Genomic DNA, 17,031 nt, shown 5'->3' on the forward strand with positions numbered 1-17,031 from the left:
AGCTGTACACAGATTCATAGTTACATAGTTACATCAGGTCAGGTTGAAAAAAGACACAAGTCTGTCTAGTTCAACCTAGGGAAAAAAAACAAAACATACAATCCCATATACACAATCCTATACCCACAGTTGATCCAGAGGAAGATAAAAATCCCCAGTAAAGCATGATCCAATTTGTTCCAGCAAGGGAAAAAATTCCATCCTGATCCCCCAAGATGCAATCGGATATTCCCTGGATCAACTTTACCTATAAATGTTAGTATCCAGTTATTTTATGTGCATTTAGGAAAGAATCCTTCCCTTTTTCAACCTCTCAGTGCTGGCGCCTTCCAGCCCTTTAAGAGGTTTATGACGCCAGGAGACGGGGCACGCCTTAAGATCACATAACCGCTGTGATTGGCTGTCACGGCGGTCACGTGGTCTGAAAACTCCGGATCACAGGGATCGATCGGGAGCTTTTGGTTAGGCGATGGTAACTGGACTAGACGTGGAGAGGCTTCACGTTTACATACATCTGGCGCCAAGGGGTTAAAGCGATCTACTGAGCTGGCTACAACTACCTCTGGAGGGAGTCTATTCCACATGTTTACAGCTCTTATTGTGAAGAAACCTTTCTGTATTTGGAGATTAAATCTCTTTTCCTCCAGATGTAAGGAGTGCCCCCCTTGTCCTCTGTGATGACCTTACAGTGAATAACTCAACACTAAGTTCACTATATGGACCACTTATGTATTTGTACATGTCCATCATATCCCCCCATAATCTCCTCTTCTTAAGAGAGAAAAAAAATGAATGTCGCAAGAAGCGGTGTCAACCCGCGTACAACCGCATACAGCTATTCATTACTATGGTCAGCTGTAAACAGCAGCTGTGTATCGCCAGCATGAAAATATTCCTGCAATTTACATTTATAAACACAATAAATGATAATTATAGATCAAATAGCTCCAGGTGGATCTCAGCTCGGAAACGTATCCGGTCTGGCCAGGTGCTGGGTCCGGTTCGTCTTGCTGGCAGATAGATAAGAACACTAAGGATTCACGGCTCAGCCAGAAAAAAAGTTTTTGAAGGTTTAGTTGTGTGGTGAAACTTTCACACTTTTGGTAGAGGTCTATAAATGAGTCAAACAATATAAAAAAGATACATATCTGTAGTTTAATCCACCGAAAAGTTAGAAAACACTCATAGTGAATACCAATAGAATATAGAGGTGAACCTTTCTGGTTTTCTGTTGAGCACTCTAATTAAAAGCAGCTGATGAAGCAATAGTCAAGGCAGTGAACATTACGTAAAAAGTGTATGCCTACAGGTCAGCATTCCAGCGCTTATTCTCCATGTTGTGTCTTATTTGTCTCCGTTAAGGTATTTACTACTGTTTGGGAAAACAGATCAGTGAGAGCGAGGCTATTGTTGTCTTGTGATGCTGATGGATGTTGAGTGCCTGACCCCGCTTCCTGAGACATGACTTCACTGCTTGCTGAAAACACTCCGATTTTTTGGGGTCTCCTTAGGGACTTCTTGATAAATCATCTTTCTCTTTTTTTTTTTTTTCCTTTTTCTTATAAAAATGCCAGAGAAAATATTTCAGGCCCCCTCCTTGCTGCGGCAAGGCTCACGTGTCACTCAGAACAGTGAGCGACGAGCAAAAAGAGACCTCAAAAGACATATTTTCTGGCAGGATAAAGGCCCTTTAATGCCTGTCCAGCCTTAGATAATTTTATTCACTCCTCCTGGACCTTCCTTTATTTCTCCTGTGCCCAGAGATCAGTTTTTAAGAGGTGGGCTGAAAGATTCCCAGGCCTAAAGCGCTTTTGTTTTGCACCCCCCTTCCCCCTGAATCAAGGCTCGGAACATTTGTAAAGGGACGTCTGCTGGTTGCTAAGAAATAGTTAAACCTCTGTCACTAAGAGAGAAGAAGAAAAAAAAAAAAAAAGATTCACAATATTGATTGTACAAAGGTATATCTGGACCACACAACACGAACGCTTACTCTAGAATATCTCTCCTTTTTTTTTCGATCTTGGGGTATTACCCTGCCTGAACTTGTTTAAACCCTCGTGGTCACACCTCTTGAAAAGGTTTTGTTCCAACCGTCAATTGGTATTCAAACCAGGTCAGCAGATACTGTTTGCTGCTCCTAGGACCGTTTTCATTTTAATTTGCACCTGTTGTGCAGTTGTTCAGAAGGCAAGTGCAGACTCGCAGATTATACAAAGATCATATTATGGGCAAATATGCACGGTGTAATCTTTTTGTCCCCAGACTCCCATGACAAAAAAGGAAAAAAATAAAAATTCTGTCTTTTTTGTTCCTCTTTTTTTCCTCCCTGGGAACCTGTCAAAGCAAACAGATATGACTGACAAAAAATTTGTAAGTAGACGTGATTCAAGAATTCAACCAAAAGCATTCTAATACTGACACACAATCCTTTTGCTTTTTTTTTTTTTTTTCTTCTCGCTTTCCTGCCACTTTTCCATAATCCGATCGCTGGCAAGAGCCACTTGAGATAGCTCAGTTGATAATTTAGGAGAGGGTGGCTTTATTAGATTCAGAGAAATCAAAATGAACCTGAAAATTGTTTTCTTTCTAACCCCCCTCCCCATTCTTCAGCCCCCCCCCCCCTCGTTCCCATGATGTCATGGCTTGGACTTGTTTTTTTTTGTACGTGGTTGTAGAGAGTTAGGTTAACGTATCTTGGCAATCCCATGTGTGCCTAACGGATGGTGTGTTTCTGTCGCTGAGCTAATGCCCTGTGTTTATTACGCTAATCTTTCTTGTCTGCTGGTAAAGTGGACAATTTATGTGCTATCATGTAGGCCGAGTTCCTTGTGAGGGCTGACTAATTCACAAACAGCCACCTTCAATTGAGTTCACAGACCTTATTTGCGGCCTGTGCTTGTGTGTTTTTATACAGCTGCTTCGCAGGTTTTGGACAGGGAAATGCATGGTGGGAAATTAAGTTCCTTTTATCGGAGTTTCGTTTTCCACATTGCTTGAAATTTCTTGAGAATTTTCAGAGTAAGGCCTGCTTTGATTCTAAGGCTAGACACAGAAAAACAGGAATGGAGATGTCTCTATGTCCTCTGTAGCTCCTGGATCAGGTTCTGCTTGTGCAACCACATGACCATCTGATTTTGTGCTTTCCTCCTTCTTCTCAATCAGGAAACAGTTGCTCAGTAGTCTAAATTTCTTATCACGCCTGGTCAGTGCTATTACAAGATTTAGTTACACTTGATAGTACTCTTTATTGTCTACTTGGCCAGTTACCCCCTACATGACCAGTTGATGCAATCCCTTGCTCAGTTTTTGCATAAACAGCTAGACTTATGCCCCAAACACACGATCGGAAATTAGACAGCAAAAGTCCGATGTGAGCTTTTGAACGTAAATTCCGACCATGTGTATGCTCCATCAGACTTTTGCTGTCGGAATTTCTGCCAACAAAAGATTGAGAGCTGGTTCTTAAATTTTCAGACGGAAAAAAATTCTATTGGAAAATCCGATCGTCTGTAGCAATTCCGACACGCAAAATTCTGTTGCATGCTCCGAAACAATTTGATGCATGCTCGGAAGCATTGAACTTAATTTTCTCAGCTCATCGTAGTGTTGTACGTCACCGTGTTCTTGACGGACGAAATTTCAGAGAACTTTTGTGTGACTGTGTGTATGCAAGCCAAGCTTGAGCGGAATTCCGTCGGAAAAACCATCCAAGGTTTTTCTGATGGAAAATTCGAACATGTGTACGTGGCATTAGGGCAGCTCTGAGACCATTTGATAACATAATCATTGGGCAGCTTTTGATGACATAATCATATCATAGTGGTGATATTAGTCCAGACAGCACCTCTCATGTGAGAGACTTATGGGTATGTAGGTTTATGGATTAGCAGTGCTTTCAGAGAATCTAAGTAGTATCAAGGCAGGTCAATATAGTTTACAAGCCACCTTAATCGTTTAAAGCCAATACTACAGTTGTTCAACCATTTCAGTACTTAATTAGAAAATGTTAACATCATTAAAATAGCTATTTGGTAACAGCACCACCATGAGATTTGCACTTAAAGTTTATGATAATCATAAGTCTTTCAAAAAGAAAAATGTCCATCTCCAACCATTGTTTGGAGTTTATATGATTTGACAAGTGATGCCAAATATATTAAAAGATAACAAGTGGTGTTGGGAATTGGAATTGTTTTGTAGAGTTGACCATTTTAGAGCGCTACCTTGTTCTAAATTGTATGTTTCTCATTTGTTTTGCAGTTTTAAGCTACGACAATGTAGTAGACACGGGTTCGGAGACGGATGAAGATGATAAGCTCCACATCGCTGAAGATGACAGTATTATCAACACATTGGACCAGGAAACAAGTCCGGCTAGTATGCTCAATCATGAGTCTTCACCGCACGCCAACCAAGCATTACTGGCAAGAGAAGAAGAAGAAGATGACCTGAGGGATAGCGGGATAGACCACAACTGGCACAACGATGATCTTCTGAAAGCTTCCATAGATGGTTCTGGTAAGTGTAAAAAATTATTTTCTCTAAACACGACTGAGTACTTGGCTTCATGTATAAAAATCATATGAACGGATTTCCTTTGTTGCTAGTAGACACAATTGAAACTTCAATCATCCTTTTTTGTTCTTCATGTTGAAAGCATATGCATAGTAAAGGCAACATAGCTCTTTTCTCACAATTTTCGGTTCATTCAGGGTAATACAAATAGGTTATTGGATAGTGCTTCCTCTCTGCCACTAATACTTCACACCTATGCTCACCCACCGGAGTTCTGCGAAATACCTGGTAGTTCTAGGTATGAGAGAACACGTGACCCTCTTGTCTTTCCCCCACGATCTCAGTTTTGCATATATTACCGGGCCATTATTATTTTTTTGTTTCCCGCTGTATTTTTTATTTCTTTTTTTATTATGAAGGATACAGTAAAAAAAAAAAAAGGAAACATTACAGGTTGGATGGGACCAGACAAAATACGAAACTTGACAGTAACAGTGACTTGTCACTGCTGGAATTCCCAAGATACATAAGACAGGGTGTGACTCATACCGGATTCCACCTATAATGGAAATATCACATTTACATGGACTGACCCTTTAAAATACGATCACCGGCAGTGCAGTCGTTTACTTAGTTCTATTAAGTGCTGGTTTTATGGCCTTAACGCACTGATCCATCCCTTAAAACAAGGGAGTCTGTCATTAAAAATCTAAAAAACATTTTACCATTGGTCTGTTTTTTTTTAGTTTTATTTTTTATGTCAAATAAATTAATAGCAGCATCTGTATCCGAGCTTCCAAACAAATTATAAACCGCTTGTTAAATCTGATATATATATTTTTTTCTCATGAGTCAGAAGGGCTGAACATTTTCAGAATCTCACATAAACATTTATCGTCAAAAGCTCCAAGTCCTTAAGGTTGCAGGTTTTTGACTAGGGAGGGAGCTGAGCTAAAGATGGTGGAAAGATAAATACGTTTAATTAGGGGGCATAGGATGATCATTAAAGGAAGTCTGACTGCTGTACAAGTCATTAACAATCTTAAATGAAATTTTTATTTTTATGATAGCCATTTACATGTATAATAAGACCCAATGATTCTTGGGAGCCGGGTGACAGAAACTGAGTGCGGCAAGAAGTCTTGTATGACATACTATTTAAATGAGCTGGTGTTAGCTATTCATATTTGTTAATGAACTAGATAGTCGCAGCCATAAGAATGAATGTACTGATGGTTTAAATTTTAATATCTGGAAATCAAGGGTAAGGGCCAATTACTGAGATTTTTTACCCTTAAAGGAATAATTAATAGGGATTTAACAAATGCAAGACTTGAAACTTCTAGGGGAAAAAAAAGTTACTTTTTATTTTTTTCAAATTAAAACTAACTTTTATTCAGAACATTGCAGACAGGTCTAATTATACTATCTGCCTGTTGTATTTATTTAACCCAGCCTCCTGAAAATGTAATTGTCACTGCAAATAGTTTACCCCCTTCAACTAAAGTTTAGATTCCTTCTGTATTGAAGAGCTTCCATAGGTGGTTGCAAGTCATGGGATTTTCTTAAAATTGGCAAACCAGATTTGGGAAACTCAGGTTTTTAAGACCGGGAGTTATTAAGGATCTGTATTTTCATTTTTTTCTTTTTTTTTTAAGTGTATTTTGTGCATGTTCTCGAGAGAGGAGCCGGACTGCAGGAGTTGGGAGTAGGCAGGCCTCCCCCAGAGGCAATCTGCCACCTTTCTCCATGCCCCGGGTGGCAATGGCGGGTGTGTGAGGGGGTCCTCCCACACAGCCCGCCCTACCTGCTCCGCTTTAAAGCCCAACGGGGCAGAGGGACTCCCTATAAGGGAGTGAGAGGATTTGCCCGCTCAACCAGCCCCGTCCTTCGCCTCTCTTTTTTAGAGACCGCGTGGTCAAAGTGTGTGCATGTTAACCCAATTTCGAGTGCGTGTAAGTGTGGTGGTTTTTGTGGGAGGGGGGTGTGCGTACTAAGCGCAGAAACAGAAGTTCCGGTCTTTGTAGGCTCCTACATTGCCCCTACATTGCTATAAAGAAGATATTATTCTCATGCAGCTTAATTTTCTAATTACACATTCATTCTACAGGATGGATTAACCACTAGGGCAGCAAGACATCACCATCGGGCATTTCAGTGGCCCCCAAGTGTAACTGAGTCAGTGAAATTTCACAATGGTTGTCCCCAAGGAATATAAAAAAAATTGTGGGTGATTCAGAGGTCCAAAGGTGATCGATGTTCATTTATTATGGGCTGAACTGACTCCAATGTATCAGTTTGAAGTACTGTTGGAAACAGCTGGGCAGTGTAAGAGTTAACTCCTGAGTAATAAGGAACATTTGTGCGTTTCGGAAGTGCTTATCATCATCTGCAACTGATCAGTGTTTTTTTTCCCATTTTCTTTATTGAAAAGGAATCGAGTCCTTCAGCTCATGTGCGTCACATCCAATATTTGGCAGGAAGAAAGACTGAAGAGACAAAGCGCAAATCACTTTTCAGTATTCTCACTTTCTAAACTTTGGCCCTGGTGAGAAGGGTTAAAAAACTGATTTCACCTGACTTCTTTACAGCTGAAATCTGGAGAACACAAATACCTTCTCCCCCCGCACTGCAGAAAATATTAATTCATGGAGTCACGGAAAAGGCACATGTACCCCCCCCTCCTCCGCTCCCACAGGCTACCTGCAGGCTGCTGGGCTGGTCCCCGAAACCTCTTCTCCCTTGTGCCTCATTGGTCACGAAAACCTCTTCTCCCTTGTGCCTCATTGGTCACAAGTTCTCCGATAGAATTAAGTACAGTGCAGGGACCTGCGATGGATATGAAGATGCAGAGGGACGGTCCACAGGCTGGAGTGTAGGGAGCGCTGCCTGCTGGGGAGACTGGGGATCAGGGCCAGTAAAATAGCTTTTTCTGGTACCCTAGATATAAACATGTAACCCTTCCAGTGTGGGGGCAACCCTACTGCAAGAGAGGACTTTTGTTTTCCCTGGAGATGTGGCCTTGTAGTTGAACTGATAGGCCTTGTAATTGAACTGCAAAATACAAATAAAAAATATAGATATATATATATTAAAAGCATTTGTGTGTACCTTTAAAAATAATTACACGGAACCAGTGTAAGCACCTGAATCTGTCGTTATATCAGATTCCTGTAATCCTCAGCAAACTTGGGGAGACAGGAGAAGGCCTAGGAGCCAATCAGGAGTACCTGAATTTGTCTTTATATCAGCTTCCTGTAATCCGCTACACAGCAGACAGGGAGAGATAGAGGAAGCCCTAAGAACCAATCAGAAGTACCCGAATCTGTCTTTATATCAGATTCCTGTAATCCTCAGCAAACTTGGGGAGATAGGAGAAGGCCTAGGAGCCAATCAGAAGCGCCCGAATCTGTCTTTATATCATCTTCCTGTAATCCTCAGCAATCTTGAGGAGACAGGAGAAGGCCTAGGAGCCAATCAGGAGTACCTGAATTTGTCTTTATATCAGCTTCCTGTAATCCGCTACACAGCAGACAGGGAGAGATAGAGGAAGCCCTAAGAACCAATCAGAAGTACCCGAATCTGTCTTTATATCAGCTTCCTGTAATCCTCAGCAAACTTGGGGAGACAGGAGAAGCCCTTGGAGCCAATCGGAAGTACCCAAATCTGTCTTTATATTAGCTTTCTGTAATCCTCTGCACAGCAGACAGGGGGAGATAGAGAAAGCCCTAAGAACCAATCAGAAGTACCTAAATCTGTCTTTAAATCAGCTTCCTGTAATCCTCGGCGCATCACACTGGTAAAGACAGGGGAAGCCCTAGGAGCCAATCAGAAGTACCTGAATCTGTCTTTATATCAGCAATCAGCACCAACTAAATCTACCTTCCTATCAGCTTCCTGTACACGGTTTACATATGTACATTTCAGCTGAGCATTTAGCTGTTAGCTGGGAGTTTTGGCTCCGCCAGCGTTGGTGGGCATCCCAGGCTGCGAAGGGTTAACCCGCGAGCCGGTTGCGCCATCCAGTCTGTCTGACAGCTCCCCTGTCCTCTCTATCCATAATTTTATTTTACTATTCTGCAAAGCTAGGAGAGATACTTTGCTTTTACCTGTCTGCTACTAATGACTGGTAATGATTTATAGGGTATTTTTTTTTATTGTGCTAAAAGTGCTCAGATCTGGTGCCACAAAGTCTAATGTAAAAAAGATTGTGGCTCCCCCACCCCACCTCCACCTCCGCCGAAATCACGCCTGGCATTTATTTTGTCCAGTAGATAGAATACGTTTTTTTTTTTTTTTACATTGAAGATTTTTTTTTTTTTTTACTCTCGTCTTCTTTTGCCTCATTGCTAAAACCTGCTCGGCAGACAATCCTTCTAATTCTGGAGCGGGTTTGTTTAGCGGTGTTTTATCCATGGTGCCTGTCTGTCTCTCAGGGCACCTCTGTGCATAGTTGGTGTATGAGATAACCCCCCCTCCTTCCCTTCTGCTTACTCTGCCATACTTTCTCCTTCTTGGTCTGCAGGATGCAGGGGTTTGAACTGAAGAAGGGGCTGAGCAACTTCTGACTGCTGTGCTTTTCCGGTTCAGGCACAATCAAAGTTTTGTGCTCGCCATTGTCCTTGACATTCCTTCGTCCCACAATAGGGTGGACTGCAGTGTGCTGAAATGCTTGCATGACATCATTATCATCCGCTTAAATAAATCACCTGCCTTTGGCCTTCTTCTGCTTATACAAGGATTCCTCCACCGGGAGGGAAGAAAGTGTTCTTTATTTTTACAAACCTTTATCCCAGAGGGCGACAGGAAAATGCTAACTTTTACTCTTGTTTTCAAAATAAATACGCGCTGCCCTATTAAACGGCGGAGGAAAAAAAAAAAAAGAGAGGGGGGAGAGAGATTATATAGATTCCCAGCATGCCGCTGGCACACCTGTCAGGAAAGGCATTTGGGTGAAAGTTTTCAAAAGTTTGCCTTACTTGGCTTAGTGTTAAAGAAGAACTGCAGTCTGCTCACATCATTTGTAATAAAAACATCTTTGCCATTCTGAAGCTTCCCTTCAACCACTTTGCATTCTATTTTATATATACTGTGATTCTGTACTTGCCAAATATTCTGCAGAAATCTCCCTCCACTGAGTCTGGCTGCATCCCTTTTAAAGCGGTAGTTCACCCTCCTTCACCCCATTATTCCATTACTTTCGGCATCGTAGCGCGAGCTACGGTATGCCGGTCTTAAATTTTTAATCCCCGTACTCACTGTGCTATTGTTGATTGAAGAATCCGACTCCCGCGGGGAATGGGCGTGCCTATGGAGAGGGAGGATGATTGACGGCCGGCTCTGGCACGTCACGCTCCCCGAAGACAGCCGGAGTAGGTCTCGGCTATTCACAGCGCCTGCGCACAGGCTATGCGCAGGCGCCGTGAATAGCCAAGCCTATTTCGGCTATTTCCGGAGAAGCGTGACGTGCCAGGGCCGGCCGTCAATCACCTTCTCTCACCATAGGAACGCCCATTCCCCGGATTCTTCAATCAACGATAGCACAGTGAGTACGGGGATTAAAAATTTAGGACCGGCATACCGTAGCTCGCGCTACGATTCCGAAAGTAATGGAATAATAAAAAAAAACATTTTTTTTTTTTTTTAACAGGGTGAACCCCCGCTTTAACTGTGGGCTGCTGCCTGCTCACTTCCTGGATTTACACAGAAGCACACCTCCAGCTCTGCAGCTTTACTTGACCCTCTTATAACTCACCCCTCCCTTTTCCTGGCAAACTCTCAGGCCTCGTACACACGACCGAGAAACTCGACGAGCGAAACACAACATTTTGCTTGTCGAGTTCCTTGTGAAGCCGTCGAGAAACTCGACAAGCCAATTTTCTCCATTCCCGTCAAGGAAATAGAGAACATGCTCTCTTTTTGGCTCGTCGAGTTTCTCGACAGTTTCCTCGACGAAAATGTACACACGACCGGTTTCCTCGGCAAAAAAATATCTCCCAGCAAGTTTCTTGCTGGTTTTTGCCGAGAAACTCGGTCGTGTGTACGAGGCCTAACAAGCTTTGTATGATGTCTTATGAGCTTAACTCTTGTATTTTAAAGTGGTTCTAAAAGGCTGACACGTTTTTTTTACCTTCATGCATTAAGCCAGTAAATACCTTATACAGCCCACTTCCTGTTTCTTGTCTGGTCATTAGCCTAGGCCAGTGATGGCGAACCTTGGCACCCCAGATACACCATGATGCTCGACTTCACCTCAGAGTGCATGAGCATCATGGGAAATGTAGTTCCAAAACATCTGGGGTGCCAAGGTTCGTCATCACTGGCCTAGGCTAATGACCAGACAAGAAACAGGAAGTGGGCTGTATAAGGTATTTACTGGCGTAATGCATGAAGGTAAAAAAAAAACGTCAGCCTTTTAGAACCACTTTAAAATACAAGAGAGTTAAGCTCATAAGAGCTTACAATCTAATAGATTCCACAATAATGTCCAATGCTAAAACTACCACACAATCAGAGCCAGATTTACTATTAGGCACAGTAGGCTACAGCTCAAATTTTGGCCAATTTAAGGAATCATCCAAAATTCCTGTCAGTTTTGTCGGCGGACCTAAACGGCTGCTCCATGCAAGCCTATGGAGTGTCGGATGTCAGCGGAGACATGTCAACCCGATCCGCTAAAATCAGACGTATGGCGATACATCGACATCCGTCCATGGCGGATCGCATTGGGTGAGATCTGATGAAAACGGACATGGTGTAGCGACGGAGTCCGCCTCGTCTGAATGTAGCCTTAGGGTAAACCTAACTCAGTAAGCCTAGGTTCACACATATGACACACAGTGTCATTGTAATAAGGTGCGGGAAACGTGCAGGGATCGCTGTATTTCCCGTACCTTATTGCAATCACACTGTGTTTGTGATTCGCTGCGGGTGTCAGTACAAAGTTAATGGCACCCCAAAAGCATTGCAAATGCAGTGCCTGCACTTCTCAGGTGTGATGCAGTGTGAGTTGATCGCACTGCACTGAATCGCATGTGAATTGCACTGGAATTCGGTGTGGTTCCTGTGTGATTCACATGTGGGTTATAGTGTGAATTTGGTTTAAAAGCAAGCATTGCACGTTTGAGATTTTTTAGTTTGTTGCTGAAGTGCTAGAGGGCGATAGTAAACAGAGTTTTCAACTTTCATAGTACTGTGTGTAATGATGCCAGTGTTGGCTGAGCATCGCTGTAGACCCATACAAAGGTGGGCCTGTGCTTCTCAGGGGGTATCTCCTTGCAAAATCTGGCTACTACTGATAACAAGAATAAAGGTTCTTCCTTCAAACACTTTATTACAGCTGGCCATATACATTGGCTGTACAATCTCGGCACAATCTGCTTTGGATTTACCAACAACGTTGTGGTGTGAAGACTTGCATAAACGTTGTACAATCAGATTAAAAGGTGTGTGGTTAGTCCATTCACATTGATCTGTTTCATTAATGCAAAATACAGAGCATCTGCAGTACAGAACACCACTGAGCACGTAGTGTTGGGTGCGGTGTATTGCATTGGTGACAATGCAGAGATGTGTTTTCTGGTGATTTGGGCTGCCAGCCCATTCAGAATAAATCTGAATAAGTCTTAACACAATGCGTCATGACTCACAAACACATTGTGAGAATGAGCCCTAAATCTCAGCATTAACTTTTATGCCGCGTACAGACGATCGGAAATTCCAACAACAAAACCGTGGATTTTTTTCCGACGGATGTTGGCTTAAACTTGACTTGGCTTAAACGGTCGCACAAATGTTGTCGGAAATTCCGAACGCCAAGAACGCGGTGACGTACAAGACGTACAACGGCTCTAGACACTGCCTTGATGGGCCAGTATTTGGCGCATTATAAATCCATTAAATCAATCAATCAATCAACCACTATTAAAGGGAAGTTCAATACCAGTCGTGTTAGTAGAAGATTGGTGAGAGACAATTCGCGTCTTTTAGCCTTGTGCTTTTCAGTCCGTTACAGCGTGACAAATGTGCTATCTCTATTACGAACGCTTGTTTTACCAGACCAAGCGCTTCCATCTCGTACTTGTTTCAGAACATGCGTGGAATTTTGTGCGTTGGAATTGTCCACACACGACCGGAATTTACGAGAATGGATTTTGTTGTCGGAAAATTTGAGAACAAGCTCTCAAATTTTTGTTGTCTGTGATTCCAACAGCAAATGTCCGATGGAGGCTACACACGGTCGGAATTTCCGACAACAAGCTCCCATCGAACATTTGTTGTTGGAAAATTCTGACCGTGTGTACGCGGCATTATTCTTCAATGGGTCACGAAAAGTAACATAAATTCAAGTATCAGTGCTGAAAAAGCAATTTTCCTACCAACTTCAATCCATATGTCATCTGGAAGGGATCCAAATATGTGAACTTCTCCTTACTTATTCGCACGTAAAAACAATGAGGAAGGAAGTAAAGAAAAACTTTTGAAAATGACAAACACTGTGCAAAAATTATAAAAAAAAAGAGAATTGCTACAAATTGTTTTTCTCACTGTGCTTGAGCTTGTGTACCCTGAGATGGGAATCTTGTGACTGTTAAGTAGCAGAAATCACATGAGATGAGTAAGGGAGAAGGACATACAATAGCTATATTTATTCAACCTTCTCGGAAATACCTTGATCTAATTACTTGCAAAGATTGATATAAATATGGGAGGCTGGAAACACTTTAACCCCCTCTCAGGAAGATTGAACTCAGAACTAGGATTAGTCGCTACCAGGTTTTAACTTTCCCTGGGCAGTGTATGCTAAATGCAGCCTTATCTGTCAAGGTTCTCCAACACGGCTGTTCCTGTTGCTTGTGAAGACCAAGAACATAATTCCTTTTACTCTCCGTTACTGTGCTAGAAGGAGAAATGGAAGAATCTGTGTCACACCTCAATTGGGTTGACTTTCTGTATTAGTATAGACCAGGGATCTCCAAACTACGGCCCTCCAGCTGTTGCGGAACTACATGTCCCATTCACAGACATGACCAAGCATGATGGGAATTGTAATTCCTGAACAAATGGAGGGCCATAGTTTGAAGACCCCTGGTCCATGGTATAGACCATCTTTTCTCAACCCTTTAACAATGGGGGAACCCTTAGAAAAAGTTTTCAGGCCTCAGGGCACCCCGGCTAAAAAAATATATATAGCTCAAAACACATTTGTGTGATCAGTAAGTTGTAGAGAGTTTTAGCTGCTCTATATAACAGAATTATATTCAGTGATTGAAAATTGTAGTCACCCCTTACTTTGGTGATCATTTTATTCAAGATATTAACTGCCATGGTTGGCAATAAATCTGTGGGCAATAAATATTGAATTTATACAGAATACACCTTCTCCTTCACATAAGGGGGTCTCTGCTGACACCACCTTTACATTGTGGTGCTCAAAGACCTCTTACTGTTCATCATAAGTGAACACTCATACCAGCCTTTCTCAACCAGAGTTCCACTGAGGTTGCAAGGGTTCCTTGAGGAGAGGAGAGAACCGTGGTAGTTGATATCTCACAAATTACCACAGAAGTTAAAAAAAATCCCTGTGGTTAACTTAAAAAAATATTGAGTATTTAAAGTATTTTCCGTAGTATTGTTTTTCCTTGGCATTATTTTTATTTATTTCTTTACTTGCAATATGTCTCCGAACTTGTTTTCAGATTTGACTTTTTTTAGGAAGGGTCAATTCCTTCCCTTCTTGCACATCATAGACCTTTCCTCTTCTAGGAATGCCTAATTACTCTCTGTGTTGGCCAAACTCCTTTGCACCTCCCCTCACTTACCTACATTACATTTTATGTGGCTACCAGGGGAGGAGTGAAGGGGAACACTATAGAGTATCACTTAAGCCTGCTGGGGCTGTTGATACCACATCCAAGATGAGGGTACCCAACAGTAGTCTCGGGTGTTTTGGATGTCCACACATGGGAGGCTTTTGCAGGTAAATAACATGCTTAGGGTTGGCCATAGATGAGTAATTTTTCATTCAACCCCATGTTACGCATTCAAGTTGGATCCTCCCCACTGTACTGTGACAACCAGTAGACTTCCCCGCTGTCTGAATACATTAATCGGTGCTGCCATCTGAAGCCGGCGACGATGATCGAGCGGCAAAAATCAGACAGGGTGATTGTAGAGAAGTCGTTTGGTAAATTGACTTCTCTAAAACTGTCCTGCCCATACATGAATCGAAATTTAGCGAATTTTGAGCCATGTATGTATCTTAAAATATATTACATGTATATATATATATATATATAATCTTATATAAATATTGCTGTTGAAATCATCGTTTGACGACAGGGTTTCTTGAATATCCACTGAGCTTAGATATTCAGTGTGGACACAGCTCCACCTTATTCCCTAAACCAAGTAAACATTTGCCTTCCAAACTGATCCGGTTGCTAAGTGAACAGTCTGCACTCCTTTAGAAAACCCATCCCATTGAATTAGAGCACAAGGAAATTGGAGGCATCTGACTGTAGCATGTTTCCAAAATTATATTTAAATAACCCATAACAAGGCACTATAATTACGGCAATTTATTTTAAAGGGTGGATCCACATTTAGTTAGAAAGCAAAGGCAACTTCAAGCTATGGCAGCCAGTCTTTTGTGGCTATTCAACTCTATTCTCTTGTTTTTTAAATGTTTTGTTTTTTAATGATGAGGTTGAGTTAATAAAGGAATAGAGGTTGTTCACTTAGCTTACTGAATAAGATAAAGCTCCTGTTTTATTTTTTTCTTATTTCTCTTGTACATGAGTTTTTAAAGTCAACTCAACATCACCTCATTCACTAAACTAAGTGAACATGTTCTACTCATTTAGTAAATCAACATCATTGTGTCAAATATTTAATATTAACTGGTAAAATGTAAAAAATCTATTGGAATTTAGAGGTTATACAGTGCTTCCTGTTGTCACTGACCATTAACCCCTTACCGGCATCCCCTGCCAGCCCTAACCAAGGTTCTTGATGTCAGAGGTCAAGTAGGCAGGATCCTGATCATATGATTGCTGTGATTGTCTGTTACAATGGTCATGTGATCAAGTCCTACTGGCTCCCAATGGTAAGTGGTGACTGGAAGTTGTGAATGATCGATTGGGCACAGTGCTGGGGCGCCAAGTGAGCACTCTTCCAGCATTGTGCTTCCTGCTGTCACTGACTCTAAACACCTTACCAGCAACCCAAGCTGGTTCTTTCTTGGGTTCTGATGCTGCAGGTAAAACAGGTGGGCTCCCAATCATGTGATTTCTGTGATTGGCTGTCACAGTGGTCATGTGATTGTGTCCTACCGGTTCTCAGTGATAAGCAGTGACTAGAAGCTATCAGTGATAGCTTGGGCACAGTGCTGGGGACGCTGAGTGAGTGCTCTTTCAGCACAGTGCATCCTGCTGTCACTGACCCTGAACCCCTTACCAGCAGCCCCAGCTGGTTCTTTCTTGGGTTCCTGATGCCGTGGGTCAAATAGGTGGACCTCCAATCATGTGATTGCTGTAATTGGATGTCATAGTTGTCATGTGACCACTACCAGCTCCCAACGGTAAGCAGTGACTAGAAGCTGTTTGTTATAGCTTAGTCATATTGCAGGAGGCACCGAGCATGTACGCTCCCAGCACAGATCAGCAATGCCAGATATTCTCAAATATGTAGCAGCGTGGCTTTAAGCCCACCATTGTTCTGTTCCATGTGGCATGGCCGACAGCAAGGATTTAATAAACATTTTATTAGAGGCTTATGCAATACAGAAGGATAAGGAGAAGACATAAAATATGTATTAGCTAATAATAACAACCAATCAGATTTTAGTTTACATTAGTCGCCCTGTAAAAAAAAATGGACTCATTGCTACATTCTAAAACTGGAGGAAAATAAGCATTTCAGAAATCCTACTGGTCGCCACTGGCAATACAGACCGGTTTTCTTTCTTTGGCTTTTGCAGAACTGAACATTAATGACAGAAATATGCTTATTTACAACTGGGAGTATATCTATAAATGACTCAATTACCCACCCGTCAGTTCCTATAGAGCTGCTTTTATTGTAGTGTATGGAATCCATATGAAAGCTGGGTCTCCGAGGGATTAGACCAGACTTGGGATCGTTGCCATATGGAGTTTGCTGCAGCACACGAGATGAGCAAATCCGTATTGTCAGTATTATAACATAAATGGGACATATTGTTGCTGCGATGGGTATTGTTAACCCGTGAATGTCAAGCGCAGAAATATTTGTCACAGGCGGAAACAGTAAAAATGATTTTACAACCACATCAACAATTGAACGGAGAATTAATAATGCATAGCGGTAGCCTGGAGATGGAACAAATCAGTTTCCGAATCAGGTTGTGAACCAGTTTCTGTACCTTAAATGTAAACCCAATCACTAAAATCTCATATAAGCTTCCAAATGTTAATGTCATTTTAAAAGTCTTTTTAAATCTCTTTAAATCTGCAGCTTTCATTTAAATAATACCTG

At 41.9% G+C, this 17,031-nt stretch overlaps 1 protein-coding gene across 5 annotated transcripts in view; it reads left to right on the forward strand.

The window, feature by feature from the left end:
- Positions 1-17,031, forward strand: part of ZEB2 (zinc finger E-box binding homeobox 2) — a 171,671-nt gene that overhangs the window by 128,535 nt on the left and 26,105 nt on the right. For all 5 annotated transcript variants that reach the window (XM_040358030.1, XM_040358033.1, XM_040358029.1 and 2 more), the window contains one exon: positions 4,261-4,518. In XM_040358030.1, coding sequence (XP_040213964.1) covers positions 4,261-4,518 — 258 coding nt within the window. The remainder of the gene's footprint in view (positions 1-4,260; positions 4,519-17,031) is intronic.

Source organism: Rana temporaria, chromosome 6, assembly GCF_905171775.1.
Source record: "Rana temporaria chromosome 6, aRanTem1.1, whole genome shotgun sequence".
NCBI classification, from domain to species: domain Eukaryota; kingdom Metazoa; phylum Chordata; class Amphibia; order Anura; family Ranidae; genus Rana; species Rana temporaria.